The 25,468-nt window shown below is 46.4% G+C and overlaps 1 protein-coding gene across 1 annotated transcript in view; it reads right to left on the bottom strand.

Annotated features, from left to right (window-relative positions):
* LRRC24 (leucine rich repeat containing 24) overlaps window positions 1-25,468 on the bottom strand; it is a 31,992-nt gene that overhangs the window by 5,624 nt on the left and 900 nt on the right. The window contains exons 2-5 of the mRNA XM_031947352.1: window positions 5,028-5,202; window positions 4,393-4,671; window positions 3,027-3,195; window positions 28-2,002 (exon numbers count right to left, since the gene is read on the bottom strand). Of these exons, the coding sequence (XP_031803212.1) occupies window positions 1,044-2,002; window positions 3,027-3,195; window positions 4,393-4,671; window positions 5,028-5,192 (1,572 nt within the window). The 5' untranslated portion in view covers window positions 5,193-5,202 and the 3' untranslated portion in view covers window positions 28-1,043. The remainder of the gene's footprint in view (window positions 1-27; window positions 2,003-3,026; window positions 3,196-4,392; window positions 4,672-5,027; window positions 5,203-25,468) is intronic.

Genomic DNA, 25,468 nt, shown 5'->3' with positions numbered 1-25,468 from the left:
CGGCCCTCCATCCCAGCTACCCCCTACCTGGTAGTTCCGGGCACGGGCGATGCCTTTTTTCTGTCGCGGCGCCAGCCTAGCGCGTCTCAGAAACCGCCAGAAGAGGGAGGAAGGAGCCAGGTTGGACCTCTTCAGGAGTCGGCGCGCGCACTCTGTCGGCTCTCACTTCGGAGCAGACGAGTTCGCAGCCTAGAGTGCCACCTTCCCGCCCTCTTCTGACGGAAGTGACGTAAAGCCGGAGACTAGGGAATCTCTAAGGCTGAGAGGGTAGTAAAGCGGTGATGCGATTCCCGCCCATTTGGGCGTTTTAGGCGCATCCTTCGTTAACTCCAGCTCAAAGCTGAGGCCACTAGGGGTGCTGTGAATAGAGCACGGGACTTGCAGTCAGGAAGACCCGAGTTCTAATTCAGTCTCAGATCTGGACTTGCATTTCGCCTCTGCTTTAGTTCCTTTATAAACTGGGAATAACCACAATCCTACCTCACAGGATTCTAAAATATTGTAAAGTGCTTAGCAAAGTAGGTGCTAGATAACTTTTTCCCTTCTGCCCACTCCCTCACTCCTTTAGAGATGGGGGAGACTTTAGAGCGCCTTCTGGTCTTGTGAGGAACTTGGGGGCTGCTTCCCCTCGGAGGGACCGCGCCTGTCCTTAACCTAGAATTCTACTGAAAACCTCTAGCACTGCCCTACTGTGCATGGCTGAAGCTTGGTGGGGGGGCGAGAGTGGGGTGGGAAGTTTATCATAAACCGCAGTCCGCTGCTGCTCCCTCCCGCGGCTCCCGGCTCCCCTCTCCAACTACACCCAGTTACCCTGGATCTAAGGAGTCCAGGGGCAACAGCTCTTCTCATGTGCCTGCCCAGCCCAGGGTTCCCGCGATCACTGAGGCCCCTTCCTGGTTTGTGCCCACTCGGACTTCCGGTCAATCTCTGCCCGACCCGTCTGTTCTCGGCAGAGTCTCCCTCTAGGGTCTCTGCATGCTCCCCTGGCCCTCCTTGTCCGGTCTCCTCCCCATCCTCCCCACCCCCTGGTCCGGCCCAGGTCCTCAGCAGTGGATTTCATAGGCAATCTGTGGCTGGAACAAGAGGCCCTGGTCTTGGAGGGTCTCGGAGCTGGGGACCAGGCCTGGGCGGCCGGGGGGCGCTCCTTCCCCGCTTTCCTCATAGGTGGGGAAGAGGGGCTTGTTTCGGTTGATGACAAACATCTCATGGCCCCGCTCGTCCCGGTACTCTTCCAGCTGGGCAAAGGTCGTGGGCCCGTCCGAGTAGTCATTGACGTAGAGGACGCTCTCCTCTTGTTTGGCTTTTTTCCGCTTTCGGTGCTTCCTGCAGATCATGACGGTCAGCAGCAGGGCCGTGAGGGCCAGCAGGGAGATGCCCGCGGCTATGGCCGTCTGCGTGGCCGCGCCCAGCGCGCGGAAGTCCATGCTGCCGGCCTCGTAAAGGGGTTCCCGGCTGACGGCTCCCGAGGCGGGGGGCGGGGGCCGAGGCGGCTGCTGCTGGGACAGGTTCACCAGCAGTTGGAAGGGCACCCGAGTGCTGCCCCCCGGGTTGCTGGCTTCGCACTCATATTTTCCAGCGTGGGCCATAGTGATGTTGGTGAGGGAGAGCATCCCGCTGCCTGTGTCGGAGGCCAGGTGCTCCCCTAAGCTTCCCTCGTTCCCCCCACGGGGCCCGCCCACCAAGCGCACGCTGGCTCTGGGCAGCCCCAGCCGGGACTGGGCCACCTTCCTCCAAGTGACCAGAGGCTGGGGGTAGCCCGAGGCCTGGCAGGAGACCCGCAGGTCGTCCCCAAGCCGGGCAGTGGCCTCCACTGGCTCCACGTGCACAGTAGGGGGGATGCAGATGAGGCTGTTGCCCGAGATGTCCAGGAGGCTCTGGTGGGCCAGACGTGGGGGCTCGGAACACACAATCTTCTTGTCCAGCGAACTCAGGAGCCTCTGCCCTCCTTCCTTGATCCAGGCCCCAAGCCAGTGCAGAGCGCAGTCACAGCGCCAGGGATTCTCTGAGGGGAAAAGTCAGAGGAGTTGACTCCCCCGCCCCCCACATCCCCACCCATACATGGAGTCCTGATTGCCCTCTCCCCCTGGATCCCTCTGGACCCACCCATCTCCTCTAAGACCAGTGCAAACATCTCACCATTGATAAAAACCAAGCCAGGCTAGAGCTGGGTCCCCAGTGCCCTGACCATCTTCATTCTTATCCCAGCATCAGCCCCTGTTCACACTCCTCTCTGAGATTGTTCTCCTACTCTGTCCCACTGAACCAGGACCCCCAGTGCCCAGCAGCCTGGCAGGGTGCTTACTGCCTCAGGCTGCCCCAGAAAAGCCAGACAGTGACCCTGTCTGTGAGAACTGGGCACATTCTCACACACCGTGAGGGCCTTGGAGGTGGCGGGGCTGGGCTGCTCTTAGCATGGGAGAATCCTGTTGTTTGTATAAGGATGGACAATCCTGAATTTGTTCTTTGGGGGGTAGGCTGCATTCCAAGACCCTTAGTATTCTTTTAGACTTCAGGAGTCCCTTGGAGTCATAGCTGTGACTCATGTCCAATTAAGTTTGATACATCTCTCTCTGCCATGCCCAACAGAAAACAGTGTGGTACAATGTAGCTGATCTGAGGATCCAGGCTTGGCTACATGTTTAACTTTGGGCAAGTCACATAATTGGTGGTTTTTGTTGGTGGTGAAAATGGAGATATGTCTTGGCTTCTCCCTCTGTAAAAACAGGGCCCTGGACTAAGCTCCCAGCCAGGGCTCCTTCTAGCTCTAAATCACATATTCTCTAACCCGTGGGGCTTCCTTTCCCAAAACTGTTGGAGGGGACTGTCCTCATTTTCCCCTTCATTTTCAAAGTGTCACACAAGAGGACGCTACTATCATAAGCCAGTTCAATCTTGGCTCCTTCATGTCTTGTATGTGTCTATTTTGTGGCTTGTGAACTTTGTGCTAGGAATGGAGTGTGAAACAGGGAGAATGGCTGGGTCCTGCCCACTCCCCTGTAGCATGGACCCCTGCCCTTACACAGTACCTGTGAGGCGCAGGACTTGCAGGCTGGCCAGGGGGACCAGGGCATCTCGACTGATGGTACTCAGCTGGTTCTTGCTGAGGTCAAGCAGAGCCAGGGAGGAGAGGCCGGCCAGGGCCTGGTCTTCCAGCAGCTCAATACTGTTTTCCTGCAGATGCAGCTCCTGCAGCCTCTGAAATGGAGGGGAAGGACCATAGAATAAAGGAAGATCAACAAGGAAAGCAGCTGGGATAGTCTTCAGCAGCTCCACAATTCTTCCTCTCCTTCCAGAAACTTCTTGGGGATCCCTGGCAGGCAGGGGTGCTGGGGCCTTTTTGCTGCTCAGGACTAAGTGTGGCATGGTCAACAGGTTACGAAGCTTTTGAAGACCCGGACAGTGTGATTTGGAGTCAGAGGATTGAGCTTTTAACCCTGGCATTGCTTCTGTGGTCAGCGTGACCTGTAAGGAAGTTACTTAACCAGTCTAGGTTTCAGTTGTCGAATCTTTAAAGGGAGGAGGTTTCCCTGGATGGCCTCAGAGCGGCTATCATGAACACCAGTGTTCTCCTCTCAGCACGTTCTGGTTTTCTGGGGCTCCTTTTGCCAACCAAGTAAAAATTAAGATGCTTCTTAGTGTTTTCTCATTAAGAAAACTTGAATTCAAATCCTGCCTCAGACTGGTGATAGTGGCAAGGCACTTTATCTCAGCCTCAGTTTCCTTATTTGTAGAATAGCATTAGTATTTCTACTGCTTCCCCAGGGTTATCATGAGAATCAAATGAAACTACACAGAAGCCATCCCAGCACTAGCAAACAGACAAACATTTGTCCATTTATATGTCGTATCCCTTCCAAAAGCATAGGAGCTTTTGTGTTTTATATACCCATTGGCCAGCAGTACCATGCCCGGTGTGCTCCTTCTCTATATGGTGGCTTCCCTCATGTCCCCAGTCAATCCTGCCCTCAGACCCAACCCTGTACTTTGTTTTCTGCTCACTTTTCATATCCTAATTTAAATTATGTTTATCTCAAGCTTCTTTCCTTGGTGGACATGGTGGCTTTTTTTGACTTTGGATCTCCTCTGGGAATTAGCAGGTGATTAATAGATGTCTACAAATGAACTGTATACAAATTCATTTTAGTTGAATTCCTCTGGCTCTGGTTGGAGCAGTAACTCATTAGATCCCCAGAACACACCCTCAAGGCCGTCCACTTCCAAGTTGGGTTGGGTGCCTGCTGAGGCTGCCCTGCTTCATTGCTGCCCTCCAGCCAGGCAGGGATGGATGGAGGAAGGGGGAGCTGGGGCAGGCCTTAGGCCTCTCCCTAATGGGGTTGAGAGGAGGGATGCTTTTCAGAGCTGGGCCTGGCTAGGGAACCATGTGATGCTCACCGGCAGATAGCAGAAGGTGAAGTCAAGGAGCCGTGTGATCTGATTCCCTGCCAGGTAGAGCACCCGCAGGTGGTCCAGGCCCTTGAAGATGCTGCTGTTGAGCAGGTGAATGCGGTTCCGGTTGAGAGCTAACTCCAGAAGTTGCTGCTGGCCAAGGAAAGCGCCCGGCTCTAAGGCCCACAGGCTGTTGTTCTGCATGTAGAGGTACTGCAGGCCTGAGAGTGGGGCCAGGTCTGCCTGGTGGATCTGGGTAATGCTGTTATCCTGCAGGAACACTGTCTGGACAGAAAGGACACACACACATCAGAGTCAAGCTTGGGATCCCTGCTCAGGCTGAGAATAGGAGGAGCGAGGGATGCCCGGTGAGGGAAGACAGAAATCAGTCAACTCCCCCTCTGAGCCCCAGGCTCCTGGCCTCCCCAGTAAAAAGAGGATAATTTTTGCATTCTATAACTCAAAGGACTATTGTGAAGAAAGTACTTTGTAAACATTAAAAGTCCCATGGGAAGGGGAATTATTGTCACATATGGTTACTGCCTTCATATTCCTAGGCTGGACTCCACTTATTCCCCAGAGATCTACAGGCCCAGTCCAGCCTTCCTTGGGGAGGAAAGCCTCAAGGTCCACTCCCGTACCTGAGTGATGGGTGGAATCCCAGGCGGAACGTGCTGTAGGCTCAGCGAACCGCACTCCACAGTCATGCTGTAGCAGCGACAGGCGGTGGGGCAGCCCTGGCCCCTGAGCAGCAGGAGGCTCAGGATGGGGAGGAGGCTGGCCAGCATGGACTCCCCCAAGGCCATCTTAGAGGAGCTGTCAGAGAGAACAAAGAGGCTGTGGGCCCATCCCCTGGCCTGCCCTTGGGCCAGCACCCTCACTCACATATACCACCACCTCTTCCCTAGGGAACTCTGCAGTCACTTGATCTCCTAACCCCCCTCTACCACTCTCGCTGCCAACATGCAGAAATCGTCCAATTGATAATCTCATCTAACTGGACTGCTTGCCCCACCGCTGCAGCTGCTCTTCCCATGACTGGCTGACCCTAGCCTTCAAAGCCTGGCTCTGCCTCTTTCATGAGATATCCCTAAAGCTCCTGCTCCATTATGACCCACTCCCTTGGACCTCACATCCTTTTCCTTTTACAGCTCTATATAATGCACTTAGGACACAATGGTGGATAGTATACTTGTCCATATTTCCCTCCTTCTGTCCCCCCTCCCCCCAGCAGTAAGAGGGCAGAGTCTGTGTCTTGTCTTGGTGTTCTGTTCACAGCAAATACTTAACCAGTGTTTGGTGAGTAAATGCTGACAGACCACCTCATCCTGTTGCCCTAATTTAGGGATGAAGCCAGGAACTGCCTTGTTCAGGGTCAGCATCTCCCACCCCAGAGCCTGGCTTGATGCCCATTAAGTCCTCAGAGTAGCTGTGACCCTGGATTACTCGTCTGCCTCAGCTTTCTCAAGCATAAAATATAGAAAATAATTCCCATAGTTGTGAGGATCCAATGAAATAATCACTGTAAAGTGTTTAGTATAGGGCCTAGCACAGAATAAGCAGTAAACAAATGTGAACTGGGTTCCCAGGCTGGTCAGGGCCACCACTGAAGGGGAAGGTGGTAACAGGCCCCCTGCATTAAGGACTACCGGCTGGTCAGGACAGAAGTTTCCCCAGCTCTGAGACTTCCCAAACCGGGTCCCATGTAGTTAAATAGGCTAAGTTTGGTTATAAGACTGACAGCACCAGAGGAGTTTCTCAATCTGGACTTGTGGCCCCCATCAGGGTTTGATGTGAGGACCTTCTCTCCCTACTCCTTAGACCACAGAGGGCAGGGAGTTAAGGAGGGAGGAGTAAATCTGGGGCTACTTCCAAGTAAAACAGTGATATATAGTGGGTCTGTTGGAGGGGAGAGAATGGTGGGGAGAAGTCTGACCCCCCTCTGCCCACTCTGGAGTGCTGGAGGTAAGAGCATGAGTTTGGGGTCAGGCATTTGCATTTGAAATCCAATCTAGCCGCAGACCTTTCCTAGCAGGATGACCATGAACACTTAAATCATTTAGCTTTAGTTTTCTCTCCTGTAAAATGGGCCTAATAATAAATCTTCTCAGGGTTGTTGTGAGAATCAAATGAAATAACATTTGTAAAGTGCTTTGCACAGCTCTGGGCCCACAGCAAGTGCTTAATACATGCTTGTTCCCTTCCTTCCCCTTTCTACTGCTCACCTCTAGCCCAGGGCCATTTCCCCTTTGACTGCAGGATGAAGGTAGAAGTATCTTTACTGTAATGTTCATTGACTTCCTAGCTAAAAGAGGTGTCAGAGTGTCTCCCCACATAAAATGAGGGATCTTTACCATCTGACAAGTTTGCATGTTGGGTTGGCCATTCTGGGTCTTTCTGGAAAAACTGGGATTTAAGGGTCTAAGAAAAGACCTGGGCAATTGGGGCAGGTGGGAATTGGCTCCAGGACTGGAGAGAAGCCCCTTATTCTGTGGTCTTCCTTTCCCCTTTAGCCAGGACTTGTGTTGCTACTGTAGCTCCTTCCTTGTCTTTGGGACGGGATATGTCCCATCCCATCCCCACAGGAATCCTATCCTTCTCTTCTAGAGGTCAGAAAGCTTCTCCAGAAAGATGATTTCCCTAGTTGCCAGAGGTGCCCAAAGTCAGTGAGCACAGAGGTGGTGAAGAGGGAGAACTGAATAGCACAAGGACAGAATTTATCAGCCTCCAGGCAGGAGGCTCACTCCTAGGCACAGTAGGTCCATAAGTGGGCACTGCCCACACACCCGCTAGGAGACCGGGCCCCATGCTAGGGTGATGTTTTCAAAAGAAAGCTCTGGAGAAAGGGGGAGTTAAAGAGGCAATGAAGACACCTTCCTGAGAGAAAAACATTTAGAGCTGAGATGTCTGGGTGACTTGGGGATGGCAGCTAGCTGAGCTAGCCCCAGCTCCCACTCCCAACTGTGCACTTCTGATGCCTTGGCCTTATTTATGTTCTGGGAAGGAAAGGAGAGGGGAGACAGACACACACAGAGCACATGAGAGAAGAGAGGAGAGAATATTAACATTTATGTAACACCTACTATATGCCAGACACTGTGCTAAGTGCTTTACAATTATCTCATTTGAATCTCATAACAACCCTGAGAAACAGGTGCTATTATTATTATTATTTTCATTTTACAGAGAAGGAAACTGAGGCAGAAGAGAGACTGAGTGACATGTGCATGGTCACACAGCTACCAAGTTTCTGAGGCTGTATTTGAACTTGGGTCTTCCTAACATTTCTGCCACCGCACTCACTGTGCCACTTAGCTGCCCTGGTTCGAGAAGGATTGGCAGATAGGACTGATAAGCCAATGGCCATGACGGCACCAGAGGAGGTTCTCAATCTGGACTTGTGGCCCCCCATCAGGGCTTGATGTGAGGACCTTCTCTCCCTACTCCTTAGACCACAGAGGGCAGGGAGTTAAGGAGGGAGGAGTAAATCTGGGGCTACTTCCAAGTAAAACAGTGATATAGTGGGTCTGTTGGAGGGGAGAGAATGGTGGGGAGAAGTCTGACCCCCTCTGCCCACTCTGGAGTGCTGGAGGTAAGAGCATGAGTTTGGCGTCAGGCATTTGCATTTGAAATCCAATCTAGCCGCAGACCTTTCCTAGCAGGATGACCAAACCGTGGAGAATGGGAGAGGTATTGGAGGACAATTATCCACAAGAATCAGGATCTGGTACACAGGAGTAAGGATGAAGGCTGGATCTGGATTTCACTGTTATACAGAATTTCCAGGTGAGAAACAGTCTCCACTAATGCAGGTCCCTGATTTTCTTTGTAGCTTAAAGAATTGCCTAGAACACTGAGGGTAAGGACTGGTCCGAGGTCACATAATTAGTATGTGTAAGAGGAGGAACTTGAAACCCATCTTCAAGGACAGTTCTCTCTTAGCTGCCTGCCAAGTATTACATAATGAATGCATGCAGGTCAATTTTTTAAAAAGGGAATTGAATCAGTCTTCAGATTCCAGGTCAATGAATTTTGATTTGACAAAATTTTGTCACATTATAAACATATAAGGTTTATATTATATTATATTATAAACATATTATAAAAAAAGTAGTTAGTAAATATTTAGCCAGAAATGGTGATCACAGAGATTTCATTTGGGTCAGGCCAAATTAACATTTCCTCTGCATTGTACAAGATGTTCCTAAATTCTCACTTTTCATCTTAAATGGCTTGGCCATTAATGGGTTATTAGGTTGAGAGATGAAGGCAATGCTATTATTGACAGGGTTTATCTATTTATTCTAAAGAAGAAATCTGGTCTCTAAACACATTTCCCTTTGGTTTAAGTGAAATCCATGTGTAGATACCAACAAAATTAGGGGAAAAGGAAGAAATAAAATGCAGTGACAGGATCATCAATTCAGAGCTGGATGGGGTCTTAAAAGTTCATCCATTCTGATCCCCCTTGATTTTATAAACAAGGAAGTGGAGCCCTCGAGAAGTCAAAGTCCCACAGGCAGTTAGGAAATAAGGAGCAGAGGCGAATCTGAAGCCAGGCCTCTGACTGCAAGGCTTTCCACTGTACCCACTGCCTCATAGATCCACTTGCCCTCCCCACAGCCCCAGAGAAGTGTGCCTTCTACTTCTGTCCCTAATCCCTAGCACAGTGCATGTTGTAGGGAATCAATAAATATTCCTTGAAGTTAATAAGCACTCTCCGGATCATTTACAACAAATGTTCAATCTCAGGCTGGAGTGGGGTCTGATCGTTAATGGCAATGTGGCCTGATTTTTAGGCAGCAATCTGGAAATTAAGTTTATCTAGATAGTTAAGAATGTCAAACAATCACAGAATTGGGAATTAAAAGGGATGTAGCACCCGTCCGGTCCAACTCCAGCCTGGAAGGAGCCTCAAATATAATGTAGCAATAAGTGGTCATCTAGCCTCTGAGTAAAGAACTCCACGAAGGCCAAACCCAGGACCTTGGAGGCAGCCTATTTCACTTTTGTCCAGTTCCAGTCATTGGAAAGTTGTCCCAAGGCCTTTCCCATCTTGTTGCTCTCCTCTGGACACTCCCCGTGCCCACGATGGAATATACCATCCCCTGCAGTCTGACCAGAGCAGAGGCTGCTGGGACTACTGTGCCCCCCTGTTGTTGTGCCTCCTGCTTTGACTGCTTTCAGTCCACTGAATCCCCTCCCCATCTTTTAGAGAACAACTATCTCACCAAGCTGCTGTCCAAGATGATTTGAGAGGGGGGGTTATCTAAATGTAAGACTACATCAAGACTAATTTTCCTTTTGGCAGCTTTCAGTTAGGACCCTGACTCTGTCATCCAGCACGTTAGCCAAGCTCTGTGTCATAGGCAAAGTTTTTGAGCATGCCATTTATCCCTTTATCTAACTGAGTGATTAAAATGTTAAGCAAAGCCAAGAGCAGATCCTGGGATGCTCCACTGCTGTTTCTGCCACAACAACATCCAACCATTAATGAGTTCAAGGCTGGCTAACCGACTTGTTCTGAAGACATTGAATTGGATTATTTTCTAGTGCCCATCTCGCTTCTATCTTTTCCACAAAAATACTGAGATATTTTATCTAAAGCTTACTAAAAATCCAGATAAACTATATCTAGAGTATTCCTCTCATCTCCTATTTCAGTAATCCTGTCAAAAAAGTAAAGAGGTTATATGACCTAGATTTCTGCCCATCTTCCTTCCTCCCTGCAACCAGCTACCCCTTCCCTCTACTCTGCACAGGACTTCCTCTCCTCCCTCTGTACCAGAGCTTTGTCAGAAGGTTAAATTACATCTGATTTAGGCCAAGAAGGAGCCGCAGCTGTCCAATTAAGCTAATCAGAGCCAGCTTGACAGCAGGGAAGGAAGATCTTTCACCAATTCTCCAGCCTCCTATTGACAATCTATTTCCTTTGCCATCTCAAGTCTCCCACTTACTTTCTCTCTTTTTCCTAGGCCCTGGCCTTTGAACTTCCTTTCCTAAAGCCTTTAGTGGTTGAGGAACCCCCAAAGAATATATAAACTCAACTCAGAGATTCATGGAAAGAGACTTTACTGTGTTTTGTTACTAGATTAGAAGCCATAGAAAAAACACCAATAACTTGGACTAAACCAGAGCAGGTTTAGACCATGAGAAGGTCTTAGAATGAAGAAATTGTAACATATTGGAGGTGGAGAAAATCTTGAGCAGAGCGATTCAGATGGTTATGGTATGAGGGATAATCATTTGAGGATAGATTCAAAGGATGTAGCACCTACAACTTGGAAAGACACCAGCTGAAATGGGGTAAAAGTCTGGGTATAGACCCAAACCAGGAGGACACATCAGGCTTTTTACCTTTAGTCTCCAGCCCTGGCCTCTTGTTTTATATCACGTGGCCTGATTCAGAATACTTACCTCCCATTCCCCTTCCATCTTTCTCTCAAGGTATGACAATCAAATCTCTGAACAGGGCCTGACCATAGCCAGGAAGGGTGTTCCCACTGTAAGGCCCTGTAGCTAGGAAGCTCATCTCTGGGCAGAATCTCTGGAGCTCTAAAATACCCAAATGCTCTTCCCTGTTACCTGCCACTTTTCACTTCCTTATCCCTGTCCACATCATCCCTATGTTTCCCTTTTCCTTGCCTTGCTCTGGCCAGTCCTTTTCTTTTGTCCTGTCAATGGCTCTTCTCTTGTTAATAATCTGCTATTTATATCAGACCTCTAACTTCTCCCAGAAGACACTGCATCCATCCCTGGCTACCCTTTTCAGTGCTGGATGTGCTTTCTCTGTGGCTCTAGACAGCACGGGCCAGGCGGAGCCACCATGCTCCTGGATCCTCGCCGTCATCTTGTTCCCCTGTCCCTTTGCTTCTGTGAGGCTCCCTCTTTCTACCCTGTCCAGACCCAGGTAGCCGAGCTGCAGAGCCGTCCTCTCCCAAGGCATTCAATCCCCGACTCACACTCCTCTTCACCTCCACCTTGCTCTTTTACTTGGGGACATCAACATCCATACTTATTTCTCCTTTGGGCTCTTGCTTCCCAGTTACCATCCACTTCAGCCACCATGGTCATCTGTACTTCAGTTGACCTCTGCCATATGAGGGGTGTTGGACCTCCTCAGTGCAGCATGCTGAAATCCTTCTAACACCCCTTGTAAAAAGCAAAACTTGTCAGATCACCCCCATGATGTCCTCATTGATGCCCTCTAATTCTTTTTCTCTTCCCTTTCTGATACTTTATCTTAATCCCCACAGCATCTGCTCCAAATCTTTACTCCATCAATAACAATTTATTACCTGCCTTTTCTGGGTCAGCACTGTGCTAGGCCCTAGGAATACAAAAGCAAAAAATGAGGTGATCCCTCAAAGAGCTTTACCTTCTGTCAGGGAGAAACAATCACTTAAGTGATTATAAAATATGGACAAGGTAATACATAGCTTTATATTTACAAATATAGTGCATTTACAAGATGAGTTTTTTGGGCAGGACATTAAAATAACTTGGGAAGCAAGATTCAGAGAGTGGTTCTGAAGAATTTTGAAGGAAAAATGGCTTTCAGCAATTGAAGCTAAGAAGGAAGTGTAAAGAAAGGAGTGTAAAAGCATGGAGATGGAGAAGTCTATATGTGGAACAGTCAGAAAGACAGTTTGGTTGGATTCAACCAAAGAGGGCAGGAATGGAAATAACAGATAATAAAGTTGGGAAGTTAGGTTACAGTCAATTGTGCCACTCTCAATTTTCCTTTTTTTATTAAAATAATTTTAGGTCATACATATACATTCATTTTTTACATATTTCCATATGAGTTGTGTTGGGAGAGAAAACTCAGAGCAAAAGGGAAAAATGAGAAAAAAAACTAGAAGGGAAAAAAAGGTGAAAATAATGTTTTGATCTAAATTCAGTCTCCATAGTTTTCTTTCTCTGGATATTATGACATTTTCTTCCATCCAAAATTTATTGGAATTGCCTTGGATTGCTGAGAAGAGCCAAGTCTATCATAGTTGACCATCTCACAATCTTGCTGTTGCCATCTACAATATTTTCCTAGTTCTGCTTGCTTCACTCAGCATCTATTCATATAAATCTTTTCAGGCTTTTCTAAAATCAACTTGTTCATCATTTTTTATAGAGCAATCATCTTCCATTACTTTCATGTAACATAATTTATTCAGTCATTCCCCAACTGATGGGTATCCATTCATTTTCCAATTCTTTGTCACCACAAAAAGAGCTGCTACAAACATTTTTGCATGTGTCAACTTTCCTTTTCAACAGAGGACCTCATTTCCTATTTTACTGATGTAAATCCTTCAGCTTGGCCTGATCCTATGGAAAGAAGCCAATAAGCATTACACCTCAAAAAAATTTGAGACCATCCATTGCAAGCTTGCTCTTTTCCCCATTCTACTTCTCAAATCTTCCCAACATTGACCTCTATTCTTTCCTTCTTCCAATCTTGAGTAAAACATAGACAGACTTTTTCTTTTTAAGCATAAAAGGGATGAGTCTATCCTCTTTTACCTTCAAGAGTTTGCCCTTTTGATTATCTTCTTTCTCTATTTTTATACTTTATCTTTGTTCTTTTCTTGCTGCTTATAAAAAGTGCCCAGTTCTCTCCCACCCACAAACCTTGATCAAATTCTTTCAAACTATTATCCTTGATCTCTCCTACCTTTCATAACCAAACTTGTAGAAAAACTGTACTCTTGTTTCTAAATCCCTTTCAATTTGGCTTTCTCTCTGTCACTCAATTGAAGCTGCTTTCTTCTAAGTCACCCCCGATCTCTTGCTAAATTCAATGGCTTTTTAATCCATCTTTATCCTTTTTTAGTCCTCTATAACTTTGACACTTGACCTCCCTTTCCTTCTGAATTCTTACTCCATTTCAATTGAACAGATCATTTGTTAAAATGCCTATTAATGTGGTAGTTACTATGCTGGGCTCTGGATGTACAAAGGCAAAACAAAGCAGTTCCTGCCCTCATGGAGTTCCTATTTTATTGGTTTCTCCTTTCTGGGTTTTCATGGCATGACCCTCTCCTGATTGATCTCCGTATCTGGCTGCTCTTTCTCAATCTCCTTTCGGGGTCATAAACAATGTTTCACCCCCATGTTTGGGTATACCCTAAAACTCTGTTCTGGAACCTCTTCACTTCTCTCTACACTCTCTTTGAATGCTCCCTTCTATGCAAATGATTCTCAAATCTACTTTTCTCCCAAAATCCTCTATTGGATTGTTAGCTCCAAGCCTATATTAATTCCTGTATACCTACACTTGCTTCTACATCTACATCTGGTATCTCTAATTCATTGTGTCCAAATAAGAACTCTGATCTTTTACTCTCTTCTCTCTGGGTTTTTGTGCTCTATCTTAATCTTTATCCATTGACCACTCTTTGATCTTGTAGCTAAGGGTCACCATTCATAAAATACCTCTTGCCCTGTTTCCCTTTTTTTCGCTCTCTTGATCTCACTTGATTCCTGTGGGTTTAATAATCATCTCTATGTGGAAGACTCCCTATGTAGAAGATTCTCTCTCTCTCTTGAGCTATAGCAACCCATCTTCAATTTCCTGTTGGTTTCAAACTGGATGTCCTACGGGCATCACAGGCACATTATGTCTCAAACAGAATGCAATATCATCTTTCTTTTCTTCCGTTTTTCTGATAAGGGTATCATTATCCTTCCAGTCATTAGTCTACAAATTCAATGAGATTCTTTGCCCTACAAATGCCAAATTTTATCATTTCTACCTTTACAACCTCTGTGATATCCATTCCTCTTCTTTCTCTTTATTTATACAACTACCACCCTAGGATGGGTTTTCAGGGACTCAACATGGACTGTGACAATAGTTTCCCAATAGTTTTCCCTACCTCAAGTCACTTCGCACTCCAATCCAGCCTTCACGCAATTGTTAAAAGGGATTTTCCTAAAGCACAAGTACCACCGTGTCACTCCCTTACTCAAATAATGTCATTGGCTCCCCAAAACTTTCAGTTTTAAATATAAAACACTGTTTGGCTTTGAAACATTTACAATCTGGCTCCCAAATTACCTTTTCCATTTTCTGATTATACATTCGTCCTCTTTCGGGGCTCTATGATCCACCTTAATTAAGCTGCTTGCTTTTCCTCACACATGACATACACCGGCTCCTGTCTCTGTGCCTCCCTGCGGGCTGTCCCCATCCCTGCACTCTCTCTCTCTCCTCACCTTTGAGGCCTTCAAAGCCTCCCTCCCATGTCCCCTTCCACAAAAAGCCTTTCCTGACCCCCCCCACCCGCATCCTCGCCGCCAGCGCAAATTATTTCACACATGTGCCAACTCTCCATATGTAACCAGCCCACGGTTGCCGTGGAGCCGAGCGGAAGGAGCTGGATCTTGGAATCTACGTCTTTCGCCTCCCACTAGGCTTCCTTCCATCACTCCTTCCAATGCCCACCCGGCTCTTCTTTGGTCAGAGGCCAGAGCGGGGTGCAGGAGGGAACGCGCTGGGTACCACAACAGGCTTATTTTAACCGAGGTACCCAAAGAACAAGTGCTCGTAGTCCATGGGGATCCCTTTCCCTGCTTGCTTAGAGGGCTCACATAATGATAAAAAGTCATTAATAAAATCATCACAGCCTGAAGCCCCCAGATTAATCCCTGCCACGTGAGCAGAGATTCTGAGTATTTTCCTGCTGGGAATCGCCTCTCAGCTTTCCCCCTTTTCTCCTATGTGGACACACGGTACTCCTTGATAATGGTTGTTTTTAAGGTGAGGGAAAAGGATTTTCACCGAAACACAACAGGGATTATAACTGACAAAAGAACGGGGAATCTAGCAGTAAAATTCCTGCCATTTGCTGGCAGAGAGAAAACAGGAGGAGAAAGGAAGGATTGAAGTTCGTCACAGCTTTCCCAGCTCGGGGCAGGGAGGGGAAGAAGGGAGGGAGCCGGGGTGGTAGGGGAAGGGGGAAGAGGGGCATTTAGCTCCCCTTTCTCCGCCTGGTCTTCCTTAGCAGCTGCAGGTGCTCCCGCCTCCGGCTCCTTTCTTCCCGCCCCCTCCCCGCGGCCTCGCCTCGGCTCTGGCCCTCTGGTCTTGAGCGCTCTGCTTTTCAGAACTTTCATGAACGGCCGGAGTCCGGTCAAGGAGGGGTCCCGCGGGCCTTCGGTAACCTGGGAACCATTTCCGTCGCGGCTCGACCCCCCCCCCCCCCCGTCTCCCCTCCCAGCCAGTCCGTGGCAAGTGTCCGCATCCCACGGACATTCTCTTGCCTTACACCGTCCCTGCCCAGTGCAGGCTCACGCCTCCGGATTCCCTCACTGGACTCCCTTCTACACAACTTCCAAACGGAAGGACCTAACGCAAAGGTTTCGCCGCGTCCTACAGCTCTCAGTGGCTCCCTATTGCTTCTGGTTAAAATAGAAACGCCTTTCAAAGACTGACTCCAACCTGTCACTCCAGACTCACAACACACCGTTCCCAGTTAAATCACGTTCCGCGGTCCTTCTAAAGGAGATATTTGCAACAGTCCATTTCCTAGGCACAGACATTCTCCGAGGCCCAGCCCAAGTTCTCTCTCCCTATCTTTTGTCTCCAGGAAGCCTAATCTCCACCTTCTGATTCCCTTGAGATTCTGGTCAAATGTCATTTTCCATAGGAAGTCTTTCCTGACTCCCCTAATTATTAATACTTCCCCCCTCCCAGAAATGATTTTATTTAATACACATACAGTATTTATTTTGTGTGTGTGTGTACATCTTGTTCCTGCCCAATTAAGTATTACAGAATGAAGTTTAATGGGGATGTATGTCATTTCCACAGTAAGATTCAGAAACTATCAATTGCACAAGTATAGGACCAGATAAGAATTGTGAAAAGGACCTGAGGGTTTTAGTGGACCAAAAGATCAATGAGTCAACAGTGTGACATGGCAGCAGAAAAAGGTAAAGCACGTGGTATCCAGAACAAGAAGGGGTCGGACAGACCATCTCTGGGGGACTACATTCCCTTCTCTGCATGGAAGAAAGGGAGACCGTCTAGGGTCAACAGCTAGAACGGGGAGCAGCCAAAAGACCTCACTCCTGCAGAGCAGCAGTGCAGGTCGCTGCCATATTGAGACCAACAGCACCAGGCTCTCCCCGGGGAGATTCCTTCTGCTCTGCCCCAGAGGGCAGAGCCTAGAGCCCGGTTGGTTGCAAAGGCAGATGTCAGCCTAAAGGCTGTCCAAAACTTAAACAGGTGGACTCCTGAAGTTGTGGGCAGAGTGTAGTGTGGAGAGAGCTGGACTTCCAGGCAGGAAGACCCGAATTCAAATCCCACCTCAGGCACTGACTAGCTGTTAGACCATTCACAAGACATAACTTCTAAAAGACTGTTTCTTCATCTGTAGAACGGACCTGACAGTAAAATCCACCTCATACATTTGTGAGGATTAAATGAGATCATACACACACACACACACACACACATATGTGTATAGATATTTACATATGTACATACTTATTACATATATAAAATACTTGAAGACCTTCAAGCACCCCATAATGTGAGCTAATATCATCACTGGAGGGTTTTGAGCAGAGCCTAGATTTTGGGTCAAGGATGTTGTGCCCCCAGATGGACAAACCAGCAATACCATTATATACAAAAGGGACTGTGCCCCAAAGTCCAAGCTGTGTGAATGACTCCTGCCTTGATGGTCTCCCCCAGTTGTGGACCAAGAGGCCGATGGCCCTGAGGCAGATGGGGACGCAATGGGGGCCTGAGGTCAGGAAGATCTGCATTCAGATCTGACCTCAGACACTACCGATGTGATCTTGGACTAGTTAGGTAACCTCAGTTTCTTCAACTGTAAAATAGGGGTGATAACAGCACCTACATCCCAGGGTTGTTGTAGGGATGAAATAATATAATATTTGTGAAGTGCCTGGCACATAGTAGATGCTTAATAAATACTTGTTCCCTTCCTTCCAAGCGATTCTTCAAACGTTTCTCAGATAAAGGACCAAGGGAAGAACATATTCTGTGATTTTTGAGGAGCTGATAGAAACATCCTCAGGAACATTCCTGTTCTCTAAGGCTAATTTTTCAGAGCAGAGCACCCAGCCAGCATTGTGTAAAGCGGGGCCAGAGCAGCTGAAAGACCCTGTTTCAGGGGGAACAAGTGAGCACCAGTGGGATTGTGGAGTTGTCACTGGTGCTCCTGGAGAAGGAAAGGTCAATGCCATCAAGAGGGTGATGTCTTGACTTGCAAATGAGTTGGATTTAAGAGAGCTAGAGCCATCCAGATCATTAGCCTCACTCTCTCCTCTAGAGTCATTTGGAGTTCAGTGGCAAGACACAGGTCAGGACAGATGGTCATGGCCTTGGATTAGAATGAACAACATTAGAATAGCAATAGCAACAAAAAGAATTTAAAAAGTGAGGGAAAAGACAAGTCTGTGTGCATGGTGCCCTCAGCCCTGAAAGGAAGGGCTGTGAAACATTCTCCCTGAATCTTTCTGTGGAAGGACCAATGAGACAGGAAGAAAAGCATCAGGTGGAAATGACAAAGTATGGACAAAGAGTATGTCTGTAGAACGAGAGATGTCAATTCAAGAACTCTGTGGCCAAAATTCCCACTGAAAAAGTTATCACACACACACACACACACACACACACTGCACTCCCTTGTGGGTCAGCCATTGCTCAGGGGAGCAGAGGGGATGTCTTTTTAAGCTCAGGTCCTTCCTGGGTCTCAGTTTGTTTGAGACAACACTCATTCAATGATTAAACCCTAGGGTAAGAAATGAGGCAAAAGATGGCCTAGTTTGACTTCCCAGAAGAATCTATCTGGGAGAAGGAGATCTTCAGAGTTTCTGTCCAGAACAGAAACACTTCTGTTGTGAAGTGAGGGCAGCTGTGAAGAGCAGGGTCTGCGTGGTTGAAAAGCATGGAGAGAACATAAGGATCATAGACTGGGGCCACCTAAACCAAAACAAAAGCAGTAATAAGCCAGGACCGTGCTGGAGCCCAAACCTACAGCCTCCTAATGGTTACATTTTCAGTGGTAGCATTTAATGCTACCAAATGCTACAAATCAGCCTTGATTTATCACTCTGTACAAACTTAAGTGATGGGGAAAATGTTAATGATACAGATTAAACTTAAAAGTATGTCCTGTATTTTAAAAAATCTCCATTTTGGTATATGAATGTAATGGAATAATATTATTCTATAGAAATGATAAGCAGGCTGATTTGCTGAACCAAGAGAAAGTTGTACACAGTAACAAGATTATGTGATGATCAACTATGATAGACTTGGCTCTTCTCAACAATTCAATGATTGGAGGCAATTCCAATAGATTTAGGATGAAAAATGCTATCCACATCCAGAAAGAGAGATATGGAGTCTAAATGGGTATTGAAACATAGTATTTTCACCTTTTTTTTTTGGGGGGGGGGCTTTTTTTTCTTGTTTTTTTTTTCTTTTTTGATCTGATTTTTCTTGTACAGCATAAGAAATATGGAGATATTTTAAAAGATTGCACATATTTAACCTATGTTAGATGCTTAGCAAATGTTAATAGTTTAGCTGTTTTAATGATAAAATGTTCTTTGCTTAAATAAAAGTCAATACCACTAAAAAACCCTCCAGTTTTTGAGCTGATTGTTGAACATTTACTAACATATCTTGATAACTGAAATTCCTAAAATAGTTTAAGGTTTTAAAGCACTTGACATGTATCTCAGTTGATTTCACAATAACTGTATTGTGGAAGATGTTATTATTACCCGCATTCGAGAAAATTATGGCTGAGAGAGAAAGTGACTTGCCCAGCATCATATAGTTAGCCAGTATCTAAGGCAGAATTCGAACTCAAATCTTCCTGACTCCAACTTCTAGTCTTCTATCTATTGGATAACTAAGATTCAAATGTGATAGAGATGCATAGCATGGTACTGAACCCAGCTTTAGGCTCAGTCCGGTCTTCCATAGTGAAACAGGAGCCCGGCCAGCTGTCCTACCACTTGGGCTGCCCTGGACCAGGCACTGCCCCCATCTTTTCCCTTTCAAGTAGGAGAGTGGATGCATCCCACTTGATGCTCCAGATCTGTCTCCCTCCCAAGACCAGGACAGGGGTGGTTGGGACTGAAGCGGCTGCCTCCTCTCCCTCTGGGATCCTCACTGATGAAGTCTGCACCTGCTCTAGAATCATCCCCTACAGAAGGGATTAGAACAGCATTAGACTCCAACTGGGCACCTTCAGGATAATCTTTCTGATGGGCCCGGGCTACAGCTGCAAACCAGCTGTCCTCAGCTCTCAAAATCCCCTCTGCTCCCCTGGGCAAGGGCTGACCCACAAGGGAGTGTAGGGTGTGTGTGTGTGTGTGTGTGTGTGTGTGTGTGTGTGCACGTGCGCACTCGTGGGTGCACGCTTGTGTGTGTGATGACTTTTTCAGTGGGACTTTTGGCCACAGAGTTCTTGAATTGACATCTCTCGTTCTACAGACATACTCTTTGTCCAAACTTTGTCATTTCCACCTGATGCTTTTCTTCTTGTCTTACTGGTCCTTCCACAGAAAGATTCAGGGAGAATGTTTCACAGCCCTTCCTTTCAGGGCTGAGGGCACCATGCACACAGACTTGTCTTTTCCCTCACTTTTTAAATTCTTTTTGTTGATATTATTCTAATCTTAACAAATATCGAGTAAAAGCACATTTCCTTATACATGCTAGAACAGAAAAAGATTGTACATGAAACTAGGAGTCTCTCATGTACAATTTGCTTTTCTTTCTAAGTTGAGAATAAATTCAACATGAAACTTCAAAATTCTCTTGCCTATCTGTGATTCTTTCTGGTCTTTCTTCTATTCTTCTCTGTGCAGTCTTTTAAAATGACAAATACGTTTTCACAAGCCCTTGTTATGAACTTCTGATTTTATCCCGGCAGCTCAGGACAAACATTGTTGCCCCTTCACTCTTAACAATTTTGGTCTCCTCTAGAGGAAGTCCTCAATAGTTGGTTTCCATGGCAGGATCTGCTCTCTTATTACCCATATTATCTGACAGAAAGAAGGGAGCCAAAGCCTTGAGAGTGGCTCCCTAAAGCTCAAGGTAAGGGCAAATAAGAAGATAGAATTGATTCCATTTTGTTTTGTATTCAACATTTTGCTGTCAAACTGCAGAAGCAGTTGCAGCAGTTGCTTTCCTTCATTGTCCTTTTTACTCTCCTAATTGGTTACAATGAACTACTACAGAAGGAAGGCTTCAACAATTCAAGAAATGTTCCTTCCCTGTACCCTGCCTGATGGTGGATGTGTGGTTAGTTCCTTTTAATTTAGTACAATTCACTCTACTAATAAAGACATATCCTTTCTTTGATAGCTAGTGATGTACTTTCTTCTTCATGAGCATACACAAAAAATAATCATCTATCTGCAGCCATCTTTTTGTTTTTTCACATGTAAATATTACTAACTGAATTGTGAATGACACACATTTCTATACAACTGCCGGTAGAGTGTGTTACCCTCAGAGTGAACAAACTAGTCAGATCTATCCCTGGCTCATGCTGGTTTATTGGCTGTGGCTAGTGGATGGATTCATGCAAAAAGTTTTTCCACAAATAGATCCTGTGGGGGAAACACTTTCTATTTCTTCACAAAATAAAAACAAAACTCCGCTGTGTTGTAAGTAAAAAATTGTAGTAAAACTCTATCAGCTTTTAACACAGGTTAGGATTGGTTAGAGGCCTGGAATTCAGATCTACCTTCAAACATTTAACTTTGTGATCTCCTACAAGATACTTCACCTCCTTCTGCCTAGGAGGCAGCCAGGTGGTTCAGTGAATAGAGGGCTAGACCTGAGTCAGGAAGACCAGAGTTCAAACCTACCCTCAAATACTTGCTGTGTGGTCCTAGGCAAGTCACTTAACTTCTGCCTTAATAACTTGGAGAAGGAGATGGTGGACTGACCACTGCAGTGTTTTTGTCAAGAAAACCCCATAGACAGTATGGCCAACAACTGAATAACAACAAGGGTTAGGGGCCTCCGAACTTTAGAAAATCTCTAGGAAAGCCAAGAAAATTTTTATGATGAGCACTATTCAAACTAAGAGATAGTTAACTGATGACTAGAAATAAACATTAGTTAAAAGGGTACTAAACTGTGGCTAGATATTTGTATTTCTTTAACTTACTTTAAATTGCAAATCACTTTATAGTAGATTAGAAAATACTTCTTGCATTGAACTATTTCACAAGTTTAATTTTTTATAGAAAAATTATTCTTGAGTGGAAGCATGTATTATATTAAGAGACGCCATATTGGGAAACTTATGTGGCTTCCCTGTCTCCTTGGTGACAACTACTCAACTCCAGAAATAGAACTCTGGAGAAAATAGGGACTTAGGCTCAAACCATGAGCCAGCTTAGCAAAAGGCCCACGGGGGAGTTCCTGAAAAGTTTGTGAGAATTTGGTAGGGGGAAGAAGGGCAGGCAGCTCTCATGGTAGGGTCTCAGTCCAGAGGTCTGGGAAAGAAAGTAGAGATGGAGTGCTGTGCGGCTAAAGGTGTGTACATTATAGTCTGAGGGACTGTCTGCTGATATGTGCAATCTCTTTTTTTTTTTCAGCTTAAAATAAATTTATTATATACAAAAATATGCACGCTGGAAACAAATGGTATATTGAGTATACAAAATAAAAGAAAAAGAGGCTAAATAAAACAAATGTTTTAAATCTAAATAAAGAAAATGCACAATATTTATGCTGAAAAATAAAGTATTTAAAGAAATGTACATTTCAAATGAAATGCCAATGATGCCAAAGAAAAACGTACTAACTTCTAAAATGCTTGAAAATCAAGAATCACTATCAGTAGGAGACAAATGAAACCCAATAATCCTAGACATTTTTAAAGGATTATCTTGGGAAAAGTATTGGTAATACTGACTGGTACAAGATAAAACCTTTAAGCCCCTGGCAAAGTGGTTTTTTAAAAAAATATATGAATGTTTTGAGTCCTTTTCACAAAGTGTCTTGCCTCTCATTTCATTCTCTCTTTTCTTCAATAAATGCATATTTTTTTTTTACTCTTGTTCTGTAAACTTATGGGGTAAATTAACATGTGAAATCTCACAAGAATGATGATTACCTGGTCCTCTCTTCTCTCTCCTGTAAAAGGAGGCAGCTGACTTGTACAGATAAATACAGTAACAGACTATCTGCCGGTGAATTGCCTTCACCCAATATTCTCTCACATGAGGAGGGGTCCAGTAATATCTGGCCATTCATTCCATTTTGGTTCACTCCTTGAGCAGCTGGCATGAAGTTGCATCAAAGCCCTGGCCTATCACACAGTTTCAGGCTTTCGGGTTAAAGCAGGAGAACAATTTTATTTAGTCTTAATCTATTACTCATCAGAAAGCATCTCACAGCTCAGTGCAGCTCAGAATAAGGCAATGAATGAAGATGGAAGGAGGGGAGGATGAATTTGGGCAGAGATGCTGATCATTAGCACCCTGCAGACTGGATGACTTTCCAAGGGTGAGCCAGACAAGGTTATGGGGAATAGATACATGTATGGTGAGTGCTTTTTGCAGCCTGAGTTTTTGTCCTCTATGTTAATACTCTCTTCTCTGCCAGATAGGCAGTCCCAAGGAGGTCACTCCCTCCACAATGAAAAGTTTAAGGGACTATATAGCTGTTAGGTCGAAACCTTCTGGGCCTGTGGATGGATGTCAGTCTCTGGGGCTGTCACTCTGACTTCTTTCTCTGGCAGAGAATCCATTAATCCTGACGTCTGAAATTGCAAGCTCAGAAACAGTCAGGAGCCTCATAATGTCATCTGCTTTGTTGACATTATTTCTGTACAAGGGACCTTTCTGGCTAAATCAGAAAGTACAGCACAGTTTGGAGTTATGAACCACACAAAGTAATGAGAAAAAATACAGTAGGGGAAACAACCCTGCAGGGTTCAGGGGGTTCTGGCCTCATGATGCATCTATTGATCACTCCTGAGTCGCAGGTTGCATTTTATAGAGTATCCCACACAATTTGAGCATTTAGCATCGATTACGGCTCCTGCTGGTCCTGTCTCACCAACAGGAATATTAGCTGGCAAGGTCTAGCAAGAGAGTTATATGATCATATGGGTGGTTATGGTTTCCAGCATAGGTTATTTATGTGTCTGGAATCGCTGGAAGAGCCCAGTGCAGTCCTACTGATTTCTGCTCTAAAGGAATTTTTGACTGACACAAATGAACATGTCTATTCTCCCTTGGCTTCCTGAGGGATCGTTATAACCACGATTCTCCTTTTCTCCAACTTCATATGCATCACACAAATCCTTCTAACTTTCACTAATCTGCCCTTGATTCTTCTTCTTGACCTTCCAAACCCTTTTCCTGGTCCCCTAAAAATAATAGTTCTCCATAGACCATAACCTGAGCAGAAGAAGGAGCAGCCTCTGGGCACTACAGAGAGGCAGCTGAGTCCTGGTCTCACTTGTAATGGGTAGGTACTTAGTATGACTAGGTAGTTCACTTCTCTCAGGGCTTTAGTTTCCCCATGTGGGACTGAAATAAACCCTTTCAGCTCTAAATTAAATCCTAAATTATCAAATAAAATGCAATTTCTGGTCAACCTTGGAAGGTCTGACAAAAAGAAAGGCTGTACACCAGGATTGTCCTTGGAGTCAAGGGCTTTTATATGGTGATCTGAATACGGGTCTTCAGATTTGCCCATGGGCTTCTGGATGAGAGCTTTCAATGGCACAGCAAATTTCAATTACCGTAGAACTCAGGGGAACAGGTGCCTGCCAGCTGTCTGGCGACAACCTGCTTCGCAGGAGGCTATTTGCCTAGCACTAGCCATTCCTGTAAATCCAGACCCCGTCACTGACATGTCCCGGGAGAGCTTTAGCATCTGAAAGAAACCAACCTCTGGCACTCTTGACTTCTCCCACCTTTTCTGAACCAACCATATTTAATTAGCCCCTAGAATCTTGGGGGTAATTTACTACCCCTTTTCCAAGAAACACCTTGAGTCCCTGCCCCCTCAGTTTGCTAGTCTAGAATCTCTGACAAATCCAAACTTTTGGATGGTCCCTGGAATGGAGGGAAGAGACTTGTTCTGTTCGGCTCTTTAGGCTCCAACCGAGCACAATACAAATTGCAAAGAGGAAAATGTAGGCTTTGTATATTGAAAACCAAACAAGCCGAGCTTTTCCAAAAGGAGACTGTACTTCCTGGGGACATACTGGATTCCCCCTCTGGGGAAGTGTTCGAGTAAAGGTTAAATGACCATTTATTGGCTACGAGGTAGAGGGAATTCTTGTTCAGCACAAGTTGGGAGTAAATGGCCTCTGGGAGTCTCCCAGCTCTCAGTTCCTGAAGGAGACACAAAAGGGGGCAGCAGCCAAGAGCCCCACCTCTCTGTCACGCGTTCCCTAAAAGCCACCTGGGCGTATGTAAAGCAGCGGTCCGGTGCGTCGGGACACCTCCTGGACTCCCGAGATAATCCCTGGGGACCAAAGCCTGACCATCCTGCAGGCCGGGGGATGAGGAAGCGCCCCAGACCGAGCCCGTGAAGCCCGCTCCCACTGACTACTCATTCATTCATTCATTCAACATTTCTCGAGAACCTCCTGTGCGCCACCCACCGTGCTGGGAAAGGGTAGCGAAGGCTGCTAGGGCTTGGACTACAAGCAGGGGTCCGGGGGGAAGCGGGAGCTGCTTTGGCCCGATGCTCCCTCAGCCTGATTTTGGGGCCAGTCACCCCGTCCTGCCACGTTTAGCTTTATTAAGGACGCCTCGGCTAGCGAAAAGCGGCCCAAAGTGGAAAGGAGGAGTGGGAGCCGGGCTGCAGGGGAGAGCGGGAGAGATGGCTGCCCGGCCGGTCAGTGTCGTGATCAGGGGCAGGGGGAGGGTAGTCGGAGGACGAGGGGGCAGATTAGGGGGGACGGCGCGGCGGGAGTTGGGGGGCTGTAGGGGGATGGGCAACGGGGCAGCCGCCCAGGAACTAGGGCCAGGCGAAGAGCTCGAGTGGCTCCCAGAGGTGGGGTGGGGGGGCGCGAATCCCGGGCTGCCGGCCCTGACCTTGGGCTGG

This window comes from Sarcophilus harrisii, chromosome 1, assembly GCF_902635505.1.
Source record: "Sarcophilus harrisii chromosome 1, mSarHar1.11, whole genome shotgun sequence".
NCBI classification, from domain to species: Eukaryota; Metazoa; Chordata; class Mammalia; order Dasyuromorphia; family Dasyuridae; genus Sarcophilus; species Sarcophilus harrisii.
This window is presented reverse-complemented; position numbering and strand designations above follow the sequence as displayed.